We start from the raw sequence: 27,558 nt of genomic DNA on the forward strand, positions 1-27,558 counted from the left end.
ATACCCTAGCACTGGATGATCTGAAATGAAATTAAGAAAATTTTACTTATAATAGAATCAGAATAAAGTATTTAGACATAACTTTTTAAAAGATGTATGAACTTCAATTCTGAAAACCACAACATGTTGAAAGAAATCAAAGATCTAAATTCACGGGCAGATACCCTGCATTCATAGATTGGAAGACATAATATTGTAATAATGGTAATACTCCCAGTTGAGCTATCGATTCAGCATTAAACCCTGCCAGACACCAGTTGGCTTCTTTCTAGAAATTAACAAGCTGATCCTTAAGTTCATATGGAAACTCATGGAACCCAGAATAGCCAAAACCAGCCTGCATGAGAACCAAGTTAGAGGACTCACACATACTGACTTCAAACTTACTGCAAAGCAGCTATAACTGAGACAGCACGGTACTGGGACAAGGACAGATGTATAGACCAATGGACTAGAATGGAGAGTCCAGGAACTGCCAGATAGCTTTTACAAAGGACATCAAGGCCACGGACCCAGGCAAAGAACAAACGGTTCTGAGAATACTGAAGAGTCACATGCAAAAGAATGAAACTGGACCTCTATTCCAAATAACACACAAAAATCAATTCCAGTTATCAAAGATGGATCGGGGGCACAGTGGTGCATGCCTATAATCTCAGTGGTTCTAGAGGCTGAGGCAGGAGGATCACAAGTCCAAAGCCAACCTAAGCAACTTAGCAAGACCTGGTCTCAAAATCAAATGTAAGAAAGGGCTGGGGATGTTGCTTAGTGGTTAAGCACCCCTGAGTTCAATGCCCAGTACCAAAAAAAAAAAAAGAAATCCAACAGGAAGTGTCAGTAAGGATGTGGAGAAACTTGGAACCCTCCTTCATTGTTGGGCAGAGTGTGAACCGGGGCTGCCACTTTAAAAGAAAGCAATCTTGCAATTTCTCAAAAAGTTAAACATTGAGTTTTACCTTTGACCTAATAATTCTACAGATAAGCATATACCTAAGAGAATTTAAAATGTGTCAATACAAAAATTTGTACACAATTATTCTTAGAGTATTATTCATAAGGCCAAAGGGTGAACAGCTTGAATGTCTATCAGTAGATGAGCAGACGGAAATGTGGTATGTCCATACAGTAGAATATTACTGGGCCATGAAAAGGAATGCAGTACAGGGAGATATGTGCTGCAACATGGAGGAAACTTGAAAACAGTGAAAGCAGCCAAGCACAAAAGCCTACCGCTTTATACAATTCCATCCACAGGCAACGTGCAAAACGTGCAAATAGACATAACGCAGGTTAGTGGTGGCTTAGGCAGTGAGTGGGCGGGGGAAAGGGTGGAGGCCACAACGAGCGCGCGGTGGTGTTTTTGAAGATGATGAAAATGGTTTAAAGTTGGGTGTTTACTGTGAATATATTAATATATTATTCAACTCTGGTGAATATATTAAAAACCATGGAATTGAGAAAATTGTCCAGTATTTGAATTATATGTAAAGTTGTTAAACAAAACAAAACAACAAAACAAAAAAAAGCCCTGTTCCAGGAAAAGAGAGAGGAAGTGGGAGAGGAGAGGGGAGAAAAGAAGGGGTGGGCAGAGGGAGGGCTTCTCTCCTTTGTCTCTGGAGGCTGGCAGGTGAGGATGAAACGCCTGGAGGAGTCGCTGCCATCTTGTCACCACGAGGAGAGCCGGCCACAGACGAGAGGGTAAAAGGTGGAGCCGTTCCAGATGCGTGATGTCGAGGACAGCGGTGGCCGACTGGAGCCGGCGACTGGGGCTCGACCTCTCGAGAACCCCGATGGCCTCATCGACGTCCTCTTGAGCTGCTGGTCATCCTCCCTGCTGCAGACCCAGTCACCCCAGCTGTCTTCCCTGCTTCGCGGCCCCTGCCCGCCCTCCCACCGCTCTGCTCCTGCCTGGAGGGACGACCTGCTTTTCCCAGGGCACATGTGTGTCCTCGGCTCCCTCATTCTGCTTCGCCTTGGGCTTCTCTTAGGTCTCCATTCACTCCTCCTGCTGCTGGCAGCTGAGTCATGCTTCATTCAGGGAAGGGTCCCTGAAGCTCGGGCGGCCGCTCACCTCTCTTCCGGCTGCTGCCTTTGTGATGTCAGCCTCTCTGAGAACTGGGGACACCTCGTCATCCACCCATCGGCCCTGAACAAACCGTCCACGCCCAGGAGAGAGTGACCCGGAGGCCCAGCGCAGGCCCTCTGGAGAAGCAGCTGACAAGCCCCGAGACCTGGACTCGGGCCCCTCCAGCAGGAACAAAAGGTCTTTATGCCCAGGGAGCTGGCCGGGCAGGCTGAAGAGGAGAACTGAGCACAGGCTTGGTTTCCAGGCAGCCGTCAGCCACATCTCGCTTCTTTATCAGCAGCTCCAGAGCATGAAGACGCAGCTCCTTTGACAGTCACAGCACTTGCGGGGGACTCTCCGTCCTTGAAGATGTGGTTGCATGTTTGCAAAGGCAAACTCTTCACGAGTCAGTAAAATGCCAGGCCCTTGCTTCCCCCACTTGTCCAGAAGAACAGAGGCCCCAGCAGAACTGCCAGCAGGCACGGGCCCGAGTCTGACGCTTCCGTGGAGGGGTCACCAAACTAGATCGGCTAAAACAACTAAAAGAAGTAGAGAAAGTGGAGGAGGCGCGTTCTGCGATCTTCAGACTTAGAACGAAGCTACGGTAATTGACCAGTGGCTGGGACAAAGGAGGACAGCGAGTCTAAGGAGCAGATGGAGAACTCGGAGGCAGACCCCCGAGCGGGCAGCCAGCCCACCTTGACAAAGGCACACGAGCAGTTCAGTGGGTTAAGGACCGTCTGTTCACAGATGACGACCTTCATGAAAACCCCGCAGACCTTGAACTCAATCTCACACCTCACTAAAAACAGGTCACACCCTGAAATATACCACAGAGATGTTTTAGAAGGAAACAGAAGAATTGGGCGCTGTGGCGCACGCCCGTCATCCCAGCAGCCTGGGAGGCTGAGGCAGGAGGATCGCAAGGTCAAAGCCAGCCTCAGCAACAGAGAGGTGCTCAGCAGCTCAGTGAGACCCTGTCTCTAAATAAAATACAAAATAGGGCTGGGGTTGTGGCTCTGGGGTCGAGTGCCCCCTCAAAAGAAGAAAACATAGGAGAGAATTTTCTTTTTTTAACCAGAGGTTTTTAGGCAGAGTTCTCGGACTTGACAGCAAACGCATGGAAAGTGGAAACAGGTGTTTCGAGCCGCACCCAGCAGGGTCCCGCCATCGATGACAGCCGAGGGACCAAGGGGCATTGCTGGAGAAAGCCCAGGTGCAGACTGCGAGGTGCTGGTCCCCCAGGGCCTGCGGTTAATGAGGGCAACACCAGCCCGAGCAACTGCTGTCCTCGTACAGGGTGGCTGCAGACAGAGGCCACCCCACGCTGTCCTTGCAGGCCTGTCCCGACCGGAACCGGGCAAGATGGCCATCTTCTCTAACAGACAGAGAAGGCAAGCGAGGGAAGCAGGCGTGGAGGCTCAGCCAGGCGCAGAGTGTGACACACCGCAGACCTCCTGCTCACGGTCACCGCTCTGTCCACAAGAAGCACCACAGCGGGTTTCCATTTCCCACCAGGAGGCCCAGACGCCATGTCTCTATCAGCTGATTCCCAAAGTCTACAACACTAAAAACAGGCCCTGAAGAGGCCAGCCTCTGGTCTGTGGCCTCCCTTCCTCAGGATCTATACTGGCCTCTACAGCCACATCCAGGATGGCCAGGGCTTCTCAGCCCTGATGGTGGGCAAGCAGACAGAGGGAATGAAATATCACAGATGTGCTTGGCGCTGGCAGCTGTTACGCTGTGCTCTGGACTCACCGAATCTGAATGCCCCCCTTGACTGTGTGGAGATGGTGTCTGAAGCCAGGGCCTCCCACATACTAGGCAAGTGCTCTGCCACTGAGTTACACCCCTGTTCCTTTTTAGATTTCTTTATTTTGACGTAGGCTCTTGCTAAGTTGCCCTGACTGGCCTCAAACTTTCCATCCTCCTGCCTCAGCCTCCCGAGCAGCTGGGATGACAGCTGTGAGTCACAACACTTGTGGACTGTCACTCATTTTAATAGATTAAGATGATCATAAAAGTGAGTTCACTAAATACAAGGCACATGTCTCAGGCTGAAACCGTGACATCGAGAATGGCCCGGTAAGTTTATTTTAGGAGAGCTGTCTTCCATGGCCTTCCCAACATCAGCGATCTCTGCCGAGTGTACGGCCAGGGGTGCAGGCTGGGAGCCAGACCCTCGGGGCTCCAGAGTCAGCAAGAATGTGGCCCCGACTGCAGCCAGCCAGCCTGCTCAGACGCTACCCGAGGGCAGACCTTGGGATGGATGCCACCCTCCAACCCCTGGGCTCCCACCGACCACTGAACAAAGGTCAAGGTCAAAGTCCTTTCATTTGTCCTTCTCATCATTTCTGGAACCTGAGACTGAGGCTTTCCTGGCTCTGTCACAAAGGCGGGGTGACCCAAGCTGACCGTTACCTTGGGTCCTGTTTCCAGACGGGAATACAGCAAGTAGGTGTGCAGATCGCCGTACTTCATGAAGGGCAGAATCACCATGGGCTTTGGGACGCCTTGAGAGCTCATTTCTATACACACACCTGAAATTCCAAACAGAAACAGAGAGAAGAGCCCTCGTCACATGTGATCAAACCAGCCCTGGAGGGACACCGGCCAGGAGACCATGTGCCACCAAGTTAGCAGTTAAAACCCAAAGCACCTAACTCTGGCTGTATTCTAGAGTCTGGGGCACACACAGGCTCCACAGCTTTGAATTTTTTGTTTCTGATTAGGGTCACTGTTTGTGTTTCTGCTGGACTCCGTCTAAGAGGTTAAGAGGCCGTGACCTCCTTAGAGTCTGATGCTAAAACCAGTTTCATGGAATAGTGAGCTGATCACGTGAAGAAGTCCACGGAAATTCCATGCTTAAAACTATTCTAAGAATGTTGAGGGCCTGTAGTTCAAACACACATTGCTAAACTTTAATAGTTAAGGGAGAAGCTACAGCACCATTTAACCTGGAATTCTAGAACCAGAGCCAGTCACCTGAGCCTCCGCTGCTGAAACCCTTTGCCCTTGGTCTGGCAATCACAAAGGACAATTGTTCTCATGGTCTGGCTGCCAATAAACAACAACTGTTTCTTTGACCACATAATGTATCCAAGAGCTCCTGCATCTCTCTGCAGTGTCAACAGGGTAAGACTCTGAAAGATCCCCCGAGAAGCTATCCCGTGAGAAGTCAAAGAAAGAAAGAAGAGAGGGGATTGGAAGAGCCCACTCTTTCCAGGTTGCCGCTCTCTCTCAGAAAGGTGTCGCATGGCGTACTTCAGTCTGTCTATTGCACTTTTTATCTACTGAGCTACAAAACCCGATGATGATAAACCACCTTCCACGGGAGTGCCAATGTACCATGATCATGAAGCAGTACTTCCAAACAGGTTCATAAACTCATTCTCAAAGATGATTTATGGAATTCACCTCCCTTATGGCTTTTCCCCACGGCATCTGATTCACGGATAACCTTAGACCAATAAAGATTATGACATGACCAGCTTTGGTGTCTTGCCTTTGAGTAGCTGGGAGCTGTTCTGATCCAGTCTTCTGGAATTCTGTGACACCCTTACCATCCCTGAGCCCCTCAGCGTCAAGAAACACTAGCCCACTTTCACGATCGGCCTCGGAACACAGAACCATAAGGGGAAATCTTCTGGACTAAAAAGCCCGGCGCTGTCCACCCCTCTGGGTCTGCAAAATGCAAACCACTGCACCAGAGGACCTGCCCCTCGGTGCGGGATGGACCGGCCCGCCCGGCCCCCAGGCCCGCACCTCCTGGAAGTACCTAGAAGCCGGATGACGTTGGGGTGGTCGAAGTCCTTCATGCAGGCGGCCTCGCTGAGAAACTCCTCGATCTCCCGCTGAGAAAAGTTGTCCACTGCAGAAACAGAGGGGACGTCAGGCAGGGCGCACTGACCCAGGGAGGGGAAGGGCGGGTGGTTGCAATTTGGTTCTCAAAAACTCAAACCAGGAAAAGACTGGAGACAGTGAGCAGGTGAGCGGTTGCCAGGGGCCGCGGGGTTGAGGGGCGAGGAGAGGCACCCAGAGGAGAAGCACGGGGCGTTTTGGAGCCAGAAACCACCCTGCACCATGCTGTCGTGGAGAACGCGCGTCCTTCACACTCTGATCAAAATCCACAGCCCTGTACAGCACCAAGGGTGGACCCTCTCCTGAACTTGGGACCTCAGTCCAGTTAGGCCACCCGATCACCATTGCCTCAGAAATTCATGCCTCAGCTTGACTGCATGAGGCAGAGGGGGCAGGGGATTCCAGAGGCGGCAAAAGGAACGAGTGCTGTTGCTCTGAGGGTAGACTACGTCACGCACGCATGAAGAGCTCACTCCCTCGTGGCGACCAGTCCTATACTGCCCTGCTGGCCCACTGTCACTGCCCCGGGGAGCATCCCAGGTGGAAGTGACCGCCTGCCCCCGAGGAGGGGTCTAACCCTCGAACTCACGCTTCATGGTCTTCACTGCCACCTTCTGCGAGGTCCCGTCTGGCTGCTCCAGGCTGCCTTCCATCACAGACCCAAACTCTCCTGCAAGGCAAAGCAGTCTGCGGGGTGCTGCGAGACCCGTCCTGACCGCGGAGCGGCCACAGGGCCGGCCTGCTGCTTTCACGAGGGCTGAGAGACGCGTCCGCAGGCAGCCGGCACAGCCAGCCAGGGATGGAGCTGGACTGGTCATCCTGCTGCGGCCTGCGTGGCTCAGGCTTGGCTTAGATCATCCCTTCGCCGGGCATTATAACAACCCAAGACGCTTACGGGAGAACATGGCCAGTGTTACTGAAGCACAGACTTTGTTTTTGGTGCCAGGGATGGAAGCCAGGGCCTCACTCGTGCTAGGCAAGTGCTCGAGCCCCGAGCCACACCTGCAGCCCAGAGCACAGGCCTTCCTATCATCAGCATCATCCTGAGAACCACTTAGCAAGTTGAATATGTGTTTCCACCCGAGTTCCTGTTCCGAAGGGGCCAAGAAGATCAGAGGAATAAAGCTGAAGCGTGTGGACACCGACCAACGATTTTCAACGAGAGGAGGGAATTCATAGTTTTCAAGCTCTGATGAGTTCTAGAGCCTGTGGAAGCCTTTTCATGTGCTAAAAAATCACTAGTTCCATTTTGAATTATAAAGTAGACCTATTTTTATTACAACTCAAAGTTATACAATATCTGTTATTTGGCAGTGCCGGGAATTAAACCCAGGGCCTCACACATCTTGGCAGGTGGTCTACTACTGAACTATATGACCACTCTAAAAATGTCAACCAATTTAACACACACACACTAAATAGAATTCCCCCAACTACTTACCTTCTTAGCCCACGTTCTAAGAGAACTGCCTTAAACTACTCACCTTCTCCCAGAATTTTCCCAAGGATCAGGAGATTCCTGTCAATCACAACATCCTCCAGTTTATTCTGCAGCTCCTCGCTGACTCCCAAGCTGTGTACTGCAAGAGGAACAATTAGCATTCTGTGTAAAGTCCTGTCTAGCAGTTACGCATTTGTCATTTTGCATCCATTATTTCTTTTCCAAAAAGTCCAGCAGTGAAACATCACACTTGGCTCTATGGTGATTAAAATGTGTAAAATGAATCCTTCGGGTGGGATTAATTCTGACACACAGATGAGCCCTGCTTCTCTGGCACACACCTGTCATCCCTGAAGCTCGGGAGGCTGAGGCAGCCTCAGGATCCCAAGTTCAAAGATAGTCTCAGCAACTTAGAAAGACCCCCAAGCAACTCAGTGAGCCCGTCTTTAAAAAAATAAATAAAAAGGGCTGTGGGTGTGGTTCAGGGGTTAAGCCCTCTGGGCTCAATCCCTAGCACAAAAAAAAAAAAAAAAAAAAAAAGGAGAAGGAGGAGGATGAGGAGGAGGAGCAGGAAGAGGAGGAGGAGGAGGCCCTGTTTCTCTCCCCTCATGCAGCAGTGGCAGCAGTCAGGAATCAGATCCATGGAGAAGGTTTGCTCTTGACTTCAAAGAGAAAGGAAAATGAGTCAACAGGTACTTGCTGGAGAATTGTTTATTATTATATCCCTAACGAGGCGTTTAAAAGAACCATAAGGAAATCCCTGCCACCCCCCATGCCACGGAAGGAGGCACACCAACCACAGGAGACGTCCTGAGAGTTGGCTACCGTCCCACATGTGGCCTCTGGGGCCTCAGGAGGGGACCGAGGAAGTGCTGACCCGAGTACTTTGGGGAAGGGCCGGGTGAGGGTGCTGCAGTCAGGAGTGCAACACCATGAGGTCTCCCCAGAGTGGGCTTGTAGCGCTGAGTGTTGGGCAGGAGAGGAAAGGACCAGAAAAAGAAGCGTCAATCGTTATTTGGCCAAGGGTCCAGACTGAGCCGCAAATAAGGCAGAAGCAAGTCTTGAAAAAATAGATATGAATAATTAGGACACGTTAGCTCTTAGAAAAAAAGTTTACCCAAAGAGTTCTCCAAGGAAGGAAGAGATCATGTTTTTAAAAATGCAAGGGTTGATACATCTAAAACAGAAGGCATACAGATCAGAAAAGTGAAGGGGTCACTAAGGCCCCCTCACCCAGGCTGTAACTTCAGAGCGCGGCCTGGCTCAGTCTTTCTTACGTCCTTTCTGGTTTGGTTGGGTTTGGGCAAACATCCAGAAGAATGAACTGGATAATATTTGCACATACTTTCTCTGCTGTGTCTGAAATTTTTCAAGAGCACAGTTATCTGTTTGTCCCCCTCTTCAAACCAGAGGCCTCACACTCTGATTCAGCAAAATAGAGACCAGAGTTGCTACAGAGCATGTTGGCAAATCGTGCTGAGCTGGTTGCCAGGAAAACAGGAAATGAGGCTCAAGATTAGGTCCATTGCTCTGCTGTTCCCTTTAAATCCCTGACCTGTACCCCATCTCCACAATCCAGGACGTTCCTCTTTCTGCGTCTCGTGGCATTATGAATCTTTTGCCCTTAGCCCTGGTTTCTTTCTTTTCTTTTTTTGCACCAGGAATTGAACCCAGGGGTGCTCTACCACTAAGCCACATTCCCGGCCCTTTTTATTTTGTGTTTTGAGGCAGGGTCTTGCTAAGTCACTGAGGCTGGCTTTGAACTCAAGATCCTCCTGCCTCAGCCTCCTGAGCTGCTGGGATTACAGGCATGTGCTACTGCACCCAGCATACCTGGTTTCTTTCGTTTCTTTTATTTATTTATTTATTTTTTGTGGTGCTGGGGATTTGAACCCAGGGCCTTAGTGCATGCGAGGCAAGTACTCTACCGACTGAGCTATTTCCCCAGTCCTAAACCTGGTTTCTTAACTGCAGCTTCAACCCCAGATTTCCAGCAAGATGTGCCCCGCACTGCCTGACTGTATTTCCTACATTAAAAGTACCTGCTCTTCACCTTTTTTGGCTTTGGTTAGAATATGTCTGTCCATCCTTCTTTCCTGCCTCTCCACTATTTTACCTTTTGTCAAAAAGGGAAGTGAAAGTCAACTTACAGGTGAGTTCGATGGCTCGCCGGCAGAAGGACTTCTTTGCTATGTAATTCACGACCAGTTCAGAATCCTCCTCTGTAAATGCGCTCCTGGAGGATGAAAACAAGGGTGTCGAACGTAAAAACAGGGCTGCAGAGCCACGTGCTGAGTTCACAGGGAGGCCCTGAAGTCACCACTGGCCAGCGACAAAGCATTTCCCACTAGGAGAAGTAGGTTTCTCTCCTTAGATCCGTTTTAGGCTTACTTGGCAATATCATAATGATATTGCCACCAAGTGTGCAGAATGACTAGATTGCCAATCGCCAGACAATCCAAGCAACAAAATAAAATAGCACAGGATGACAAGCATAAGGTGAGTCTCTGCAAGTCCCTGCAGAGGACAGTAGGATTGACTGACCAAATGACCCAGGGGAGCAGATGAATCTCCTGGAAGGAACTCCAAGTATTTTTTGAGGCTCTGCACCCTTTGGGAAGCCGATTCCTCATCTAGTTAGTGAAGGCTGTGTGTAGTGACCTGCTTCCAAAGAACAGCGGAGGAAGAGAGCGAGAGGACCTTCACAGCAGACAGACCGAGCAAACCCGACGGAGCAAACCAGCCAGGCAGGTGGACACTGACAGTGAGCAGCGGTCGAGGGTCCCCCTGGCCTGATGTAAGGAAGACGGCACTTCACCCCTCCACACCCCACGGCCCCAGGCTAATCACGAGCAAACAAATCCCAAAGGGGGCACCCCACAAAACACCTGGCCAGTGTCCCCAAAAGCTGTTGAGATCTTCAAAGACTAGGAAATGGAGAAACTGCCCCAGCCCAGAGGAGCCGAGAGAGATGTGACAACTAAAAAATGTCACGTGGGATCCCAGGACAGAAGAGGGACAGTAGTAAAAACTGAGGAAATCTGAATACTACTAATAATACATTATTATTAGTTAATAATGATGCAGCAATACTGGATTATTAGTTATATTGAGTGCACTTTGCTAACCTAAGCATTAATAACAGGTAAAATTAGACTAGGCAGGGGGCATAGGAAGACCTCTGTAGGTCTTCTTCGTTTTTCTGTAAATTTAAAACTGTTCTAAAAAGTAAAGTCTATTAGGCTGGGGGATGGCTCAGTGGTAGAGGGCTTTGCCTGGCCTGCGTGAGGTCCTCAGTTGTATCCCCAGCACCGGGAAAAAAAAAAGTCTATTTAAAAAATCCAATTTAGTCCATTTAAGACTAATCAGTAGGAAAGTATTATGAATTAATTAGTCTAAATTATAGAATTGCCAGGCACAGTGGTGCACATCTGTAATCTCAGTAAGTTGGGAGGTTGAAGCAGGAGAATCACAAATTTGAGGCCAGTCTAGGCAACTAAATGATACCCTGACTTAAAAAATAAAAAGGGCTGGGGACGGAGCTCAAGGATAGAGCACCCTGGGTTCAATCCACAGTATCGATCAATCAATAGATTGATAGGCTTAATTTCATTTTACCTCAGGTACATAAATTATTTTTAAAGAGATAACACAGTTTTGAAAATAATATATGTTAATAAGATTCATATACACAGGAAAAGCAAGGTAACTGGAAGGAGATTTGTCAAAATAGCAACTACAACCTGTGTGAGACCCAAGTCACAGATGGATGGGTTTCACTCTACTTCTGATTATTTTATACAGTCTGATTTTTTAAAAACTATAAGAATATTGATTTTATAAGAAGAAAATAAAGATGCTTTCATTAAAACAGGTACAGAAAAGTGCCTGTACAAAATGAACAAATGAATAGATTTCATGGGGAGGACTCGCGGGAATTGACTTTAGTAAACATAAAAATAACCTGGTATTAGCTTTTGCTGAGCTTAATGGTTCTTGGAAATAATTTTATTCCTAAATATTACAATAGCTTCGTAATCTTGGTAATGTACTTGCTGAATTTAGCAGCCGCAATTTTTTTGGTAAATTCTGTAACTTACAACCCTAAACTTTCCTAGGTTATTGCAACCAAAGTTCAATCAGCTGATATCTAACATCCATTTTGGTGCTAGATTTAGGAGTTGGTGGAGGCCGAGCTGATAGGAACATTTCCAAATGAGCCTTCTTCTGCATTTCTCAGTTCTAGAACTACAAGCTGACTGAATAGAAAAGTCTCAATTCAGAATCACGGCAATTACAAGTGGAAGGGGCCTTGGAGACCACTCAGAGACAGAAAACACCAAGGAAGCCTAGAAGAGGTATAGGACTTTTTTAAGTGACAGAATTAATCCTGGAACAAAGGTGTTATAACTTCAATCCAGTGCTCTCCCCTGTATGCCAGGCTCCTACGTACCACAGGATCTTTGCATATGCTGCTCTTTCTGGCTGGAATGCTCTTCCTTTTCCCTTATCTAACGAATCCCTGTTCTTTCTTCAGATCTTGGGTAAGCTGCCGGAGAGGCCTCGCCTGACTTTCTTAATGCAAATTCTCCTGATAACATACTCTTACTCTTTTATATATAATTCACTCCATCACATTTTGTATTTATTTGCCTGCCTGCTTGACCATGCCTGACTCCCTATAACCTGTGAGTGCCTGGGGCAGGGGCCTGTTCACCACTGGATCCTGCTCTACCATAGTGCCCAGTGCCTTGGGACAATTCAGGACATATTCCTGAGCAGGAGTGCTCTGTACTCGGTCACGATGCCACACCGAGACCCTGCGATGTATTTTAGCTGGTTATCTGCATAGGATTTCCATGCAATTTTGTCCACTTCTTTAAAACAGCCATTCTTAGAAACTGCATATCAGACCCCTAGGACTGGGGTCCCCATAAGAGAAGGAAGTCTTCAGCCCCTTCCCAAGCCCCTGGGAAGTCCCGGAGAGACTGGGATGTTCTAGCAGCACTCTGAAGGTGGAACATCCAGAGAGGGACCATGGGTCCCCTCCAAATGTAGCCCCAGAACCCTCCCTCGCTCTGTCCCGACCCAAGCCACCAACTCTCCTCATACAGAACGCTTCCTCCTGACCTGACAGATAAACTGGATTTCACGGAACTCCAAATTCACTGCAGAACCCTGGAGAAGAAAACTGAGTTCCGAAAACAACACTCTCCACACCGCCTTCTTTTCAGAGGTTGCTTTGACACAGATTCTCATTTTTGTTGATATTAAACCAGTGTTTGTTATAAAAGCAAGATGGACAGAAAAGAAGAAAAAGCATCCAATTGTTAAAATATGAAAATTTCCTCTACTAGAAAAACAACTAATTGCTACAGAAAATGTGCAAAATACAGCAAAAGAAGAAAAAAAGAAAGGAAAAGAAAGGGAAAGAAAGAAAGAGAAAGAGAAAGAAAGAAGCCCTGCCACCCACAATGATACCAGCCGGGACCGCCAGGCTTTGGTGAATTCCCCCCCTATACTTTTATCTACATACACAAGTTTTGCATCCCTTATCTGAAATGACCAACTGGGACCAGAAGTGTTACAAATTTCAGATTTTTTTCCCAAGTTTAGAATATTTACTAATACATAATGAGGTATCCTAGGAATGGGACCCAGTTACAAACAGGAAACTCATTAATATTTCCTACACACCTTATACACATAGCCTGAAAATAATATATTTATGATAATTCTGTGCATGACAGAGTGCACAGAGTGGCATCAATTTGGGTGCTTGGAAGGTTCTGGATTTGGGAACATTTCAGATTTTGGACTTGCAGAGCATGGATGCTCATTTTTAAAGAATCGGAGTCATTTTTAAGGTCCGGGTCAGGTCCTCATTTAACACTACCCAGCCCGAGTGGTGAAGGCCTTCCAGGGTCTCCTCTGTAGAGCCTTCTCCAGGCCAGCTCTGCTGCCGGCTCTGCTGCCGGCTGCCACAGTAGGAACCAGCCTCGGTGAGGAAGCGCCTGCTCCAGGTCATGTAAGACAGAGCACCCACCCTGGGCAGCCTGAGGGGCAGGACCGGCGGGACAGCTCCATGACCTGGCCAACAACCTCATTAATACCACTGAGCCAAAGATCTCCACTGGGAAACTTACCCAAACCTTGTCTCCTGGAGTCTTTTTCTGACGGCCATAGAAATATACAAAAGCAGCCCAATCAATATAAATCCACAGAAGCAGCCGAGGACGAGGAGCAGGGGCTCAGTGTTGCCAGGTGCCGGAGTGGACGAGGGGGCATAATCCACTCCACCTGGTAAAATACCAGAAAGGTCAAGGCACGTAAGAAGTGTGGCCTGTGATCGGGAAGGACAAACAGTAAGAGCTGTCAGGAGGAGTCTGTCCTCGGTCTCCCGTGGTCTACAGATGCAGGCAGCCCTCGCTTGTGCAGGCTGAGACCACGTGGGGTGATTTTTGTTTTTGGTACTGGGGATTGAATCCAGGGGCACTCAATCACAGCCACGTCCCCAGCTCTTTCTGTATTTTATTTTGAGACAGGGTCTTGCTAAGTTGCTGAGGCTGGCTTCCCACACGAGATCCTCCTGCCTCAGCCTCCCGTCACTGGGATTACAGGGCTGGGAGAGTCTCAGTTATCAGCAGCACTAGCTACCTAATCAGTCCACAGTGTATACATGTGTCAAGACATCACTGTGCACTCCATAAATGTAAATAATTTCTCACTTGTCAACTTAAAAAATAATAACCAATGGGAAACTCTTCATGTTGGCAGTAAGTGTACAGGAAAATGAAAAAATCAGTACAACTAGTATTTACTTGGTGTGCTATAATTTAAAACATTAAGAATCAAAGCATTGTTTCTTTGTAAAAAACAAAAACAAAAAAACCTGTTAGAAGCCAGGAGCCAGGCACAGGTGCACACCTGTAATCCCAGCCACTCAGGGAGTTGAGGCAGGAGAATCACAAGTTCAAGGCCAGCCTTGATAGCTTAGAAAGACCCTGTCTTAAAATAAAAAGGGTTGAAGGCTGGGATGTAGCTCAGTGGCAAAGTATCTGCCTTGCATACCCAAAGCCCTGGGTTCCTCCCCCAGTTCCAAAAAAGACAAAAAAAAAAAAAAATACATTTTGCATCTTGTGGAGAATTGTCATACCCCTTTCTAAGTTTGGATCAACTTCCGATGTTTTATTTTTTGTGCTTTCAATGACACTAGGTCACTTTGAGAATTCTTTCAATGCGAAGGTTTCTTTTCTCGCCCCGCCTCCCCGTGGAACCGCCCAGGCCGTGCGCTAGACAAGTGCTCTGCCACTGAGCTGCACCCCAGGCCCGAATGAAGGGCTTTTTGTTTGTTGGTCTGTTTTTGCTGGTGTCACTTTCTCTGGGACATGTCATCCTTTCCTCACAGCCACTGCATTATGTTCATAAGCTGACCTTTGCTGCTTTCCCTGGGCTGCTAGACAGGCGTCCACCGACCACCGCAGCATGGACACTCCTCGCTCTGCTGACACTCAGTTCAAATTTCTCCCCAACGCTTCCCTTCTCATTTCTGGGCTGTACTTTCACCTCTGTCACCAGTTGCTTCCTTGCAGTCCTCTAGTTTTGTAAGATCATGCGTCCCTGTCACTGGGAGGCAGGAGGCAGCACAGCCACCGCCTTTGCAGGACACGCGGGGACCCAGCAGTGGAAGAGTGGTGGCCAATTAGCAACTGCACTTGAAAGGAGTCATGTGATTGGTCAGGATCATCCCGCACGTCTGTTATGTACACGGTGATTGGTGGACTGAAGTTCATGCCTTACACAATTTCAGTTCCAACACGAGGGCAGCTACCCTCGGGCGCTGGCGGGCCCATGGTGCTATTTAGGCTGTGACAGTGACATTTCTGCGCACCGGAGCTGCGCAGTGAGGACCGCCCATCCGGCATGATGGAGTTGGAGGTGGAAGTTCTGTGGCCTTAGGCGCCGGTGTTGTAACCTGCGCTTTTAGAATGAGAATCTCCTTGTCTTTGAAAGGTGGTTGGTAGACCCACCTCGTTTTCCCATTACGGCTAACTGAGGTTCCCAGGTACTGAGGCTACTGGCTGCAGGAATGTGATAGGGTTCAATTCATCACTGAAAGGTGGGGCATGTTTGAGGGTCGCTGGGAACAGACAGGAACTCAATTATGTGCTCTCCAGTCCTGCCACTGGGTACAAAGGGCGCACTTGGCAAGAACTTGTAAATCTGTAAGCCACACAGATACGGATGCCTGAGCACGGATTTTATGACCGTGGTTTACCATCAGGCAACCCAGGGCAGTCAGAGTCAGAACAGAGGTGGCTCCGCTGGTCTGTGGAACCCAGCACAGCACTTGGACTGCTTGGGCACCATTGTGGCACCTTGCCAAGGAATATTCCAGCAACCCGCAAAAGCCAGCATGCGTGGTTGGGCATTTAGCTCAGTCAGCCCAGGGCAGTGTGAAGACGGTTTCTGTAGGACAGAGGTGGTGTTCTGCACAGAGCAAACCCCATGCACATTACCCAAGGGCTGAGTGGGTAAAAAGAGGGCAGAGAACCACTTAGAACAGCAACGCAAGCAAACATGGGCAAATAGAGAGCAGGAAGGATCAGCCCGTGCAGCTCAGCCACGGGCGCCTCTCCTAGACGGCATTCAAGTCAACTCAGATTTGGTGTTCCAAAGGGACAAACCACCTTGTAAGTTATCACTGCTGGTGGAAATGGCAGGAGGCCCCGGCGGAGTGGGGATTCTGTGAAGCATGTCCCCAGATTGAGGACCCCTAACTTTGCACATAAAATTTTTTGGGTACCAGGGATTGAGCCCAGGGGCGCTTAACTGCTGAGTCACATCCCCAGGCCTTTTATTGTTTATTTTGAGACAGGGTCTCACTAAGTTGCTGAGGCTGGCCTTAAACTTGTGATCCTCCTGCTTCAGCCTCCCAAGCTGTCTGGATTACAGGCACGCACCACTACACCTAACACAAACATGCGTTATGGTCCTCATCTTGGGTCTTTAACCAGCTGCCATCCCACAAGTTACTCTAGCAGTACGTTCACCACCAGGACGGATACAGCCCATCACGCAAGAAGGGCCCTGCTCTCACCGTGTGCAGGGACAAATATTTTCACCGGGTCACTGAAAGGCCCAACTCCCCCTGTCGTGATGGCTGCGATCCTCACGATGCAGGTGGCATTGTGGACTTGAACGGAGATCTGAGCCCAGCTGCCATTCTGGCCGACTTCTTCAGTGAGTTCTTTCTGGGAACAGAGAAGAAAAAGGAAATGAAATTCAGAGGCAGCAGGGGCTCGGGGCTCCTTCTGTGGGAGGTCATCCCACCCACATCCCGGGGACAGTGGCCGTGTCTCCACTGGGCTCCTTCCTCGCTGGGGCCCTAGTGGTGGAGGGAACCAAACTGCAGGCAGGGCTGGCAGGGCAGCAAGCCCAGATGTGGGCAAACTAGGGTCACCAGGGCGCAGCACTTCAGGTGGTCCCTAAAGAAGCTTCCGGAAAGTATGAGCAGTGCCTCCAGGTGGCAAGAGCAAGGCTGAGTCATTGAGACCCCCCTGCCGGACCCCCCAGCACACTGCCCAGAGTCACACGGTCCCTTGACACTGCCCACCTGGTAACTGCCCTTGAGTCAGCACAAGCAGACTTCAGAGTTTTGAAACTGTAAGACTCTGGACTAAAATCTACGGACAAGAGGACACCGGTGCTACTTTTTTGTGTGTCTCAGTGTGACACGTGCAAGGTTTGCTTAATTTTCAAAACTTTGGCTTTAGTTTTTTTCACGTTGTTTTAAAGTCACTGTCATGTGACCCTGGGCCATTAAAACACAGGGACAAAGGGTGTTTACATGACCCTTTCCTCCGTTTCCCAGCCTCCAAGATCAGGACGTTCTCTGATGCAGGAAGACAATTCTGCGAGGGGCTGCTTCTTCGAATGAAAACCCAAGGGTTGCGAAGGTTGAGAGGAAGCCCTGGAACACATCTTAATCTCTGAGTTTTGGAAATTTGAGTTTGGAAAGAGAAGGAGAGAAATATCAGTTCACGTCGGGCACAGGTTCTGCCCATCATCAATGAACAGCAGAGGCAGGGTTTGGAAGGAACTCTACTCCTGGTCAGTCGGTCTCCTGCCCATCACTTCCAGAGATGGTGCAGGATGAAGTCAGCTCAGCCCTTACAGACAGGCTGTGACCAAGCAGCCCCTGGGTCACCACTGGAGTCCATTTCTCAATCTAAACAGGAAGTGACCATCGGAGTTCAGAAATGCCTCAACCAGCCAGGCATGGTGGTGCACACTTGTAATCCCAGTGACTTCGGAGGCGGGGACAGGAGGATCCCACGTTTGAGGCCAGCCTCAGCAATGTAGGGAGACCCAAAGCAAGTTAGCAAGACCCTGTCTCAGAATAAAAATTAAAAAAAAAAAAAAAAAAAAGGTGCTGAGGATGTAGCTCAGTGGTAAAGCATCCCTGGGTTAAATCCGCAGTACCCCGCGGCCCCCCAAAAAAAGAAAAGAAAAGAAATGCCTGTCTCATGAGAACCTGGCTGAGAGAAGAAAATATGATCTTCAAAAATGTGGGTTTTTCTATCGCTCTCGAGCGGGAACCTGCAAGATTGGCCATACTTCTTGTTGTTGTTAATTAAGTCAACAAAATAATAATTAACAATTGGGAGATATATTCTAGCAATATCTTTTTTTAGAAATAAAGCCTTTTTTCTGGCAAACCCAGTTTTGATTGATGGGCTACTTTGCCCTTCTGTATTTAATTTGGGGGTAGGTGGACAGAAAATCACCAGCTAGAGAAACTCCAGGCCCACGCCCTGGAGCCTGCTGTGACTCAGGTCGGCCATGGACAAATAAATAGCATGTCTGCGCCACAGTTATTGCCTAATAGCTCCTCAGGGCTCAAGACGGATGAGGGGGACGGGGTCCGCTCTGCTATGTTTTTTTTTTCCTATAAAGACTCATACAATACAAGGCCCGAGGAATTCTCTCAAAATAAGAGGAAATGCACAGTTGGGAAAAAACTAACTGCCCAGAAGAACAGAAGTGGTAACAAAAACCCAATCATCCTTTTGGAAATATGCATAAATTCACATCCTTTGTGTCCATAAGGGGAGTTCTAGATCCCCGCCGCCCCACCTGTATGTAAATGGATGTAATTTATCCATACTGGGTTTTTTTATTTTGTTCCATTTTGGTACCAGGGATTGAACCCAGGGGTGCCACCACTGAGCCACATCCCCAGCCCTTTTTTATAGTTTATTTAGAGACAAGGTCTCGGTAAGTTGCTGAGGCTGGCTTCAAACTCACAATCCTCCTGCCTCAGCCTCCCAAGCCCTTGGGTGTGTGTGACTGTTTCGATGCCACGTATGTAAAGAAAGATGTGTCCGTATCCATATCCCCAAATATTTATTTTAATTCTGATTTTTGAAAGTTGTCAGAGAAATCCATTTCAGACCGGATCATGAAGGAATGAACATCTCGGCACCAACAGGGTGCAGAGCACATAACGTGAGGCCTTTCCGCTGACATGGGTCTGGTCACGGGCACATTCTGTGGGCCGACTGTATAGTTCTCGCTTAAGAGTTTCCATTTTTCACCAACCTAAGGATCATATTCCCAAGGCTGAGAAGCTGAGGGCGTTTTCAGGTGCTGGAATCGGATTTAAAACCCGATCAGGACGGCGTCTTCACTTTGGTACAAGAGAAGTCAGAACGAACTTTGCCAGTCGGTAAAGCGATCGCAGACCTTTGACAAGATGACTTCTTTCCTCTTGTGTGTGGCATTAAAGTTAGGTCGGGTGACCGCAGTGATTCCTTTACAGTGATCAGAAGGCTTTACCATCCCCAGGCTCCCTAAGAGTTCATGGCCCCGTGACTCATAACTGGGTTTAAGAATATGGCCCATTTTATAGCCTCAAAGAACAGTAATGCTCAACACGGAAATTACCACCAGATTCTAAAAGTTACTGTCACCCAACGATCGCCAAGGTGACGTGTTCAAAGGGCTTCAGGCTCTCAGGCACCAGCCCCAAATCCCCAAATTGTCCTCTCTGAGACGAGTCCTGTGCTTTTTTGTGTGTGTGGTGCTGGGAATCGAACCCACGGCCTTGTGCTTGCAAGGCAAGCACTTTACCGACTGAGCCATCTCCCCAGCCGGAGTCCTGTGTTTTTGGCAGCACTGGAGATTGAGCCCTGGGTTGCTCTACCACTGAGCTATTTCCCCACCCCGTTTCAGTTCCCGAGTCTGGCCTCAAATTTGCCATCCTCCAGCCTCAGCCTCCCGCTGCTGGGACAGTAGGCGTGCACCACCACACCCCGCATGCATCCTGCTCTTTCTCCTTCCCACTGAGGGGATGTGCTGTGGAGCCCGAATAGGAGGCACAGCGTTGGGAAGAGGGTTGAAGGTCTCTGGAAAGAGCAGTGGGCTTGGAGAAGCTCTGGCTTTGGAGTCAGTCACACCTGTGTCCCTACAACAGCTCTGCCTATTCCAAACTTTGTGGCTCGGGGTGAGTTTTCAGTTTCCTCGACTGCAAACTGAGAATATCATCTTCCTTGAGGCAACTGAACCTGGTGTGCAGCCGACAATCAATGGTAGTGGTTGGTATCGACTGTGGTTAACGAGGTGCTTTTCTTGGGGCTTATTCTCTGTAAATAGAAAGCCCTCTTCCAGGCTGACCCTGTGCTAGCTTTCAGGTCTTCCTGCAATTGCCCAGAAAATTATTGAGTGATTAGTTTCTCAAAACAAGAAGCTGACTGGACTTGTTCATGGAGAGCACCTCCTCTGTGGGTTTCTCCTCCTGGCAAAATGCACCACCCTCAATGGATCCCTGGTTTCAGAAGAGGCCTGGACCCCTACTGGCCTGTCTCAGGAGAACCTGGCAGGTGCCTCACGCCTCATGGCCAGCCCAGATGCTCTGCCCACCTCTGGCTGAGAGAGGAGACAAGGAATGAAGGAGCGTGGGCAGGTGCAACATGCAGTGCCTCCAGCCTCCCTGGCAGCCGCCCTGGCAGCCGCCGCATGCTCACGAGGAGGCAGAGTCCAAGGAATGGTTTCATGCAGTGCAGCTTCTCTGGGTCTGTAAGGAAGTCACTTTCAAGGCCACAGTAATTTCTGCTGTAGGACTTCCTGCTAAGATCTCTGTCCTTTACAAACAGATTAAACCAGCATTAGAGTCATAATCCCTACCACATAAAAAAACGTGAGTCCTACCTAATGTGTGGGCAATCCTGGGTCAAAACTAACTTGCTACAGAACATTAGAGTTTTGAACTTGCCAGTACATACCCTGGGTCTTCAAGAGGGGGCTTTACTGTGCAATAGTTCATATAGTTATTTGCTGAATGAATTCTCTCTTCATGTAGCGGAACAGGGATGGGGTGGGAAATACTAGTCCACATTTCATCAGAGGACACATTCACAGAATTTCTCCAGCTGGCTTGGATGGCATGTCTGAGTTCACACATTGGGTCCAGAATGCCTATAAAGTAAGTTCAAGGCCCCATGTGCAGACAGTTTGAAGATGAGCAAGACAGGGCTCTGACTTCAAACATGAACAGGTATGTACTTGCTCCTTACCTCTGGATTTTGAGCTCTGTTTTGGAAGGCAAGGGTATCAAGAAAAATAGAATTTAAAAAGATAGAAATCAGCCAGGCACAGGGTGCACACCCGTAGTCCCAGAGGCTTGGAGGCTGAGGCAGGAGGATTGCCAATTCAAAGCCAGCCTCAGCAACTTAGCGAGACCCTGTCTCAAAATAAAATACAAAAAGGGGCTGGGAATGAGGCTCAGTGGTTAAGCACCCGGGGGTTCAATTCCCAGTACCAAATAAAAGGAAAAGAAAAAAGTAGAAATCTTCACTGAGATGCAGTTAATATCCTACAGTGAAGACCAGAAGGTTCTTGGTCTACGACAACATGGTACACCTTTTGCATAAGTACAAACTCACCCAAAGACCCTTCTGAAAAGTTCTGAGGCTGCACACACAAGGCCCACTCTCACTATAGTCAAAAGCAAGAAGTTTCAAAAATGTGCAATTCCCCAGCCTTGCATGGAGAAGCAGCTTCAGCAACAGTTCTCTAAAAATGGAAAGGAAAGGGCGGCTTCGAGTGGCGGAGCTGTGCGGGAGCGGGTCCCCCGGGAGAAGGTGCTCTGGAGGTGGATGACGGACGGCTCCTGGCAAACCCCCCTCTGCACGGGGGGCTTGCCTCCCTGCCCCGACTTCTCCCGTTTCCCCCGGCCTCCTGTTGCTCCTTATGCGCCAGAAGCTCATCTGCCTCAGAGCCTGTTCCCAAAGGAACGTGAGCCACTAAGTCTTCTGCGGTCACTAGACCACATGATGCACCAGTACAGGGTGGGTGCAGCAGATGACCGTCCTGCTGGTGATCGGCCTCTGCAGGGAGGCGAGTGACGGGGAGGGTCACAGCCCTAACTGTGGCAGAATGGCTCTCACAGTGGAGGGGACCGGCCTGAGAGCACGCACAGCTGGACGCTGGTAGCACTTGGCGCATTAGGCCACTGTCACTCCTAAAGCTCTCGTCGCTGCTGCGCTTCACATGCCTCGGCTCCAGAGAAGTGGCCTCGTCACGCCCGGAGGAGAGGAACAAAGGGGCCCTGCAGCTCTTTCGACCCGCCAGCTTGGCCTCGGGCCGCTCACGTGTCTGCGGGTGACCCCCGTCTTCTGCCAGCAGAGGAAGGGCATTCCTCGCCCACTGAGCCACAAGCGCTGAGCTTCTCGACAGGCATGTGACGCCCCTGCCTGCCATCCGGGAGATGCCGGTGATCGGCGGCAGCCGGCACAAGGGCCTGGGGAAAGGCCTGGAAGACAGTCCTTCTCTCCCTGCCTGACGCCCACGAGGGTCAGCACCACCGCCTAGGCAGAACGCGGACCCGGCCCCTTCCCCTTCCCTCTACTTGCATTGCCTGCGGCTGCCAGAACATGGCTTCCTGACAGGCGGGAAAGAGGCGGAGAAACCCCAGGGCTCCTCGCGGAAAAGCAGTTCTGATACGTGATGGAGAGTGGGCGAGGAAGGCCTGGGCACCTCTGTTTCCAGGGCTCTCTGCCAGGGCACGCGGAGCACAGCTGGACCAGACCAGCCGCCGCAGCGCTGCAGCTGTCCTGTCCCCCTCGCTCCCCTTGCCAGAGACGCTCTAGGTCGTCACCAAGTGCAGAGCACCCAGCGAACAACGGCAAGGCAGAACGGGCCCCTGGCGTCCACGGCCGACCCAGGCCTGGCACAGTCACCCCGAAGGACCTGAGAGACCAGTAGTCATGCCAGCCGGCCCACCGCACCACAGACGGTGAAGTAAAATCACCATGTGCCAAAAATATCATGGCGTGTTGAAAGTTTCATACTGAAATCTTAAAAAAAAAAAAAAAAAAAAAAATCAGTGGCTCGGGAGGCTGAGGCAGAAGGATCACAAGCTCAGGGCCGGCCTCAGCAATGTACCGAGGCTCTAAACAACTTAGCAAGATCCTGTCTCAAAATAAAAAAATAAAAATAAAGGGCTGGGGAAGTGGCTCAGTGGTGAGGCACCCAGGGTTCAATTCCTATACCCACCCCCCAAAAAAAGATTGGAACAAAGTCCAGCCCATCATCCAAGGGCGGGCTGTTCACCATTCACCCTGCCCCCTCTCCTGCCAAAGCTGGAGCACGTCTGTGCAACGCCCTGCGCACGTGTCACGAACATGCTAAGAGGAGTCTCTCACCAGGGCTAGAGGGACCAGGGTCCCGGCCACACAAAGGGAGCTTTCCGTCCTCATGGTAAAGAAGAGCCAGCCCTGTTGGCGAGGGGCCCTGTCTGGAGGCTGCCCACCCAGCCACACCCAGGCTCCGTCCCCCAGCTGCCTCCCCTGCTGTCTTGGGCCCTGGGTTCCTCCGGCAGCAGGGGTCTTCAGGAAGGATGCTGGGGCCCTGGGGAGCCAGTCCTTCCAGCCGATGCTCTTGTGGATGAAATGAGCACTCACGCTGGAGAGTCGTTACTGGGCTAACTGGCTCCTCCCAGCCTTGGGGTAGAAGGCAGGAGCCACCTGACGTGCTGATGCACCTCCCCCTGCTTTGCCTGGTAGCGAGCGTGTCCCAGTATTCAAAGTGAACCTCCCTGACATTTGCCATATGCAGTCTCTGTAAGCCAGAAAACCTCCCAAGACAGGAAGGAGCTCTCAAGACAGGAAGCCAGCTGCTGAGCTCCCTGGCTACTCTTTTTAGAGGCTCTGGAATGTAGGCAGATTTGAAGGCTATTTATATCAACAAACTCAATTTTATTATCCATAAACAAAAAACGAACATAATCCACATCCATAATCCGTAAGCCTCACGTCCTACGCCTGGGCTCAGGCCTCTGCGGCTCCCTGGCCACCCACAAGTTCTATCTGCCTCAGCCTGACGTCCACGCTGTGCACACTGGGGTCACAGCTCCCCAGTCCAGCTCCGCCTCCTTCCATACTGTCATAAAGGACGCAGGTTCCGGGCTTCTCAGGGGGTCCTGAGCCCCTCAAGGCCACTGCACCGACAGCTCCTTCATGACATCTTTTCCCACCTGAAACCCACCACTTCCATCTGTCAAAAGCATCCCAAGCTGTGGCGGTTCATTCTATCACCTTGAGGGGGTGTGGGCGCCTGGCTCTTTGGCTAGATATCATTTCTGGGTATGTCTGTGAGGATGTTTCCAGGTGAGACCAGAAGACTGAGCAGAGCAGAAGGCCCTCCCCAGTGAGTGGACACTGCCCCATACCCTGGAGGAAAGGGCGCGGGAGGAGGAACCTGACGTGTGGTCTTCCCTGGCCATAGCCCGAGGTCTGTGTCGCTGGCTCCCCTGGTTCTCAGGCTTCCAGACCCGAACCCCAGCCCTGGCTCCCTGGGGCTCCAGCCTGCAGACAGCTCAGCTCTGGGACTGCGGGAGCCAGATCCTCACAATAAATTTCATTCTGACCCCCAACTAACACGAGCCCAGATCAAGTGCCACTTTGCTGGGAGGGACAGTCTGCCATGGGCCTCCAGCACCTTTGCACATCCTTGCAGGACTTGCCAATCTATAAGGCCTAGCCTCCCGGGCCCTGAGCCATCCTGGGATGGGTCACCCAGGCCACGAGGGAGGTCGGGTGGCCGCAGCAGGGCTAGGGGCAGCTGCACCGAGGAGGGCTTGTTTGCTGCCCACTACCCACGGCTCTCATGGATCCTCGACCACACGAGCCACCCCTGGGCCCATCATGTTGCCCTGCGGTCTGGTGCCACCCGGCTGGTGCAGCACTGCTTGCGGGGCCCTGAGTGCCACCTGCCAGGCCCTCTGAGGCTTATCCTCTGAGGCTGAGGGTCTTCCCTGACAGCCTTCCTCAGGGAAGAATCTACGGTGACTTCCAAGAAGATCTGAGCTGCCCGATGGCTCAGGCCCACAGCGCCCTGTGATTTCCTGGGTGGCCCTCACTGTCCTCCTGATGGGAAGGCAGGTGACAGCAGAGGAGGTGCCCCCGAACTATCTGCTGAACCCACACCTGCCTGAGGAGCGCAGGAGGGGAAAGCCCTGCCGCTCCGCAGAACTTTCCAGAACTTTCCAGCCGTTCAGTCACCTCTAACATTCAAGTCACCCCAGAGGTGCCCGGCCCCACGCCATCGCGCCAGGTCTTCTCCTGGCAAAACTGAAGCTTCTGAAACAGTTGAATCAGCAGGTCAAAGGGGATGACAGGGGCACTCGGGTCTGACTTACGGACGTCCCCGCGCTCTGCCACACGTGTGATATCCGGAAGCCCACCAGCTCCCCCGCCTGCCGAGCGATCAGAGGCGTGGTCCACCTGATGTCCATGTTACCACTGGACTCGTTCAGGAGCACGGTGACGTTTAAAGGGGCCACTGATGGTGCTGCAAAGAAAAGGAAGCGAGATGAAGACGGCAAGGACTCGCTGGCCGGTCCACTCTCCGGCCTCCCAGGGTCGGGCCTGCACGGGTTCCATGGAAAGCACAGAGATGGGGACCAAGGACCGACTCCCATCTCCTGTCCAGGTAAGGGCAGGAAATAGCCCTCCCGCTCCAGCCAGCACGTGGTTCAGGCCGTGGGGGCCTCAAGACTCCCTCTGAAGCTAAGAGGCCACAAGCACCAATGGGGAGGACGGAAGGGCGGGCAGGAGGCATGGGGCACGCAGGGGCCCCAACGGTGGCCTCCATAGACACCTGAGGGCGGCCCAGGCCCGGGGCGACTGCAGAGAGTTCTGCGGCATCTACGGTGTCAGGGCAGGGAACTCTACTGAGGCCCGGATGCGGCTACTGCGCGACCTCCAGAGGCAGGTGACTGGTCTGGACGGAGACCATCAGCTGGCAGGGAGACGTGCTGGGCGTCCCTCAGCGTCTGCAAGCTGGTGCCTCCAGGACCACCCGGGCCCAACGCCCAGGACGCTCAAGTCCCGCTGACGATACGTGGGACTGCAGAGGGACACCCACACGCTGCCGCTGGCATTCAGTCACCTCTAGGCGGCTCAGGATGCCTTCAGCAGACACTCGTCACACTGCATCGCTCAGGGAATAACGACGCCAAAGAGATCTGCGCCCCGTCGGCACAGCTGCAATTACTTTCTCAAGTGTCTTTGATCCGTGGTTAGTTCAGTCTGAGGATGCTGAACCCATGGACGCAGGAGGCCAGCTCTGTGTGTGTGAGATGAGTGTGTGGGGGTGTATGTGTGCATAAGGTAATTTAGGACCCCAGTCAAGACCCTCATTACAGTACTTGGGGAGTGAAGAACTTGACTGCGTCTGTTAAAATAAAAACATGCTCTTTGACCAAGAATTTTATTTCCAGGAATTTAATCTATAGCTGAAGGTATATTCATTGCAGTATAATGGGAATAAATATCAGTCAAAGATTATAATATAAATTTTGATACATTTTACAATGGCATACTAACTACCCAGCCACTGAAAAGAACTAGGTGTATTATGTGTATTGATATTAAAAAAAAATCCAACAGGGGGATTGTAAAGAAGTACATCTGGATTCATTTTAGAAATAAAAAGTGTTTATACAGAGAAGGAATTTAAAAATTGGAATAATATACACCAGACTATTGCCTGTAGTTGTATTTGGATGACTTGGAAAGGAAAACAAGGCAAAATAAAAGAAGAAACCCACCATGACCCTCCTCATTTCTGCTGATTCTGGTAGAGGGAAGGTAGAGGGCAGTGCTGCTTGGGAAAAACCACTCGGCCATGCTCTGTCTACTGGGCCAGACACACACCTTGCAGTCTGCTGCAGGATTTCTGGATGAGCATGTCTGCTTCCTCCTAAAACCCCTCAACATGACAAAAGGAATTTCCAGGCAAGAAGTAGTCCATGGTAGCCGGGCGTGGCGACACACGCCTGTCATGCCAGCAGCTCAGGAGGCTGAGGCAGGAGGATCACAGGTTCAAAGCCAGCCTCAGCAACTTAGCAAGGCCCTGAGGAACTGAGTGAGACCCTGTCTCAAAATAAAATAAAGGGGCTGGGTTTGTGGCTCAGTGGTAGAATGCTCATCTAGCATGCATGAGGTTCGATCCTCAGCACCAAATAAAAATAATAAGTAAAGATATTGTGCCCATTTACAACTTCAAAAAAAAAAAAATGTAAAAAGGGCTGGGGATGTGGTTCAATGGTTAGGCACCCCTTGGTTCACTCCCTGGTACCAAAAAGAAAAAAACAAAGTCATCAATGGTGGAAGAGAAATTGCAACACGTTTGAGAGCTGAGAAAGGTGTTACTCAGCAAGTCTATTCTCCCCAAAGAAGCTGGAGCCGCTCAGTGGCCGAGGGCACAGGTACTACGCTGGGAAGGTCTGGGAAGATGGACGGAAAGTCTGATTAGAAGGCAGTTGCCTCTGGAGGTTCATCTACCTCTGCCCCCATCAGCCAAGTACTCCCTCAAGAAGCGGGGTTTACTCTCCATATTGAAAAGCTGCTGGCCTCAGGCACCAGCAGAGGGAAGGCTTGGTGAGGGGCAGATCGAACACTGGAGAAAAAAGTGGAAGCCTGTACCCCAAAGAGGGGGTGCCCCCCTATGTGTCTCCCAGAACATTGGCAGCCACGTTCATAGTCCTGGGGCAGGGGACGGAGGACGCCTCTTCTTGAGGAACTGGGTGGCTACAGAGGAAAAAAACGCCAATCTTGACACTCCAGGGTGTCTAAAACAAACCCTTGGGTCACTGCCCAATCCAGGGATCAGAGAAGACCCCAAG

The 27,558-nt window shown here is 50.5% G+C and overlaps 1 protein-coding gene across 1 annotated transcript in view; it reads right to left on the reverse strand.

The window, feature by feature from the left end:
- The window catches only part of Mertk (MER proto-oncogene, tyrosine kinase), a 108,734-nt gene that overhangs the window by 16,842 nt on the left and 64,334 nt on the right, over positions 1-27,558 (reverse strand). The window contains exons 8-15 of the mRNA XM_047523035.1: positions 25,069-25,220; positions 16,468-16,621; positions 13,514-13,667; positions 9,518-9,603; positions 7,411-7,506; positions 6,516-6,596; positions 5,844-5,936; positions 4,487-4,605 (exon numbers count right to left, since the gene is read on the reverse strand). Coding sequence (XP_047378991.1) covers positions 4,487-4,605; positions 5,844-5,936; positions 6,516-6,596; positions 7,411-7,506; positions 9,518-9,603; positions 13,514-13,667; positions 16,468-16,621; positions 25,069-25,220 — 935 coding nt within the window. The remainder of the gene's footprint in view (positions 1-4,486; positions 4,606-5,843; positions 5,937-6,515; positions 6,597-7,410; positions 7,507-9,517; positions 9,604-13,513; positions 13,668-16,467; positions 16,622-25,068; positions 25,221-27,558) is intronic.

The sequence above is a fragment of the Sciurus carolinensis genome, chromosome 13, assembly GCF_902686445.1.
Source record: "Sciurus carolinensis chromosome 13, mSciCar1.2, whole genome shotgun sequence".
Taxonomy (NCBI): Eukaryota; Metazoa; Chordata; class Mammalia; order Rodentia; family Sciuridae; genus Sciurus; species Sciurus carolinensis.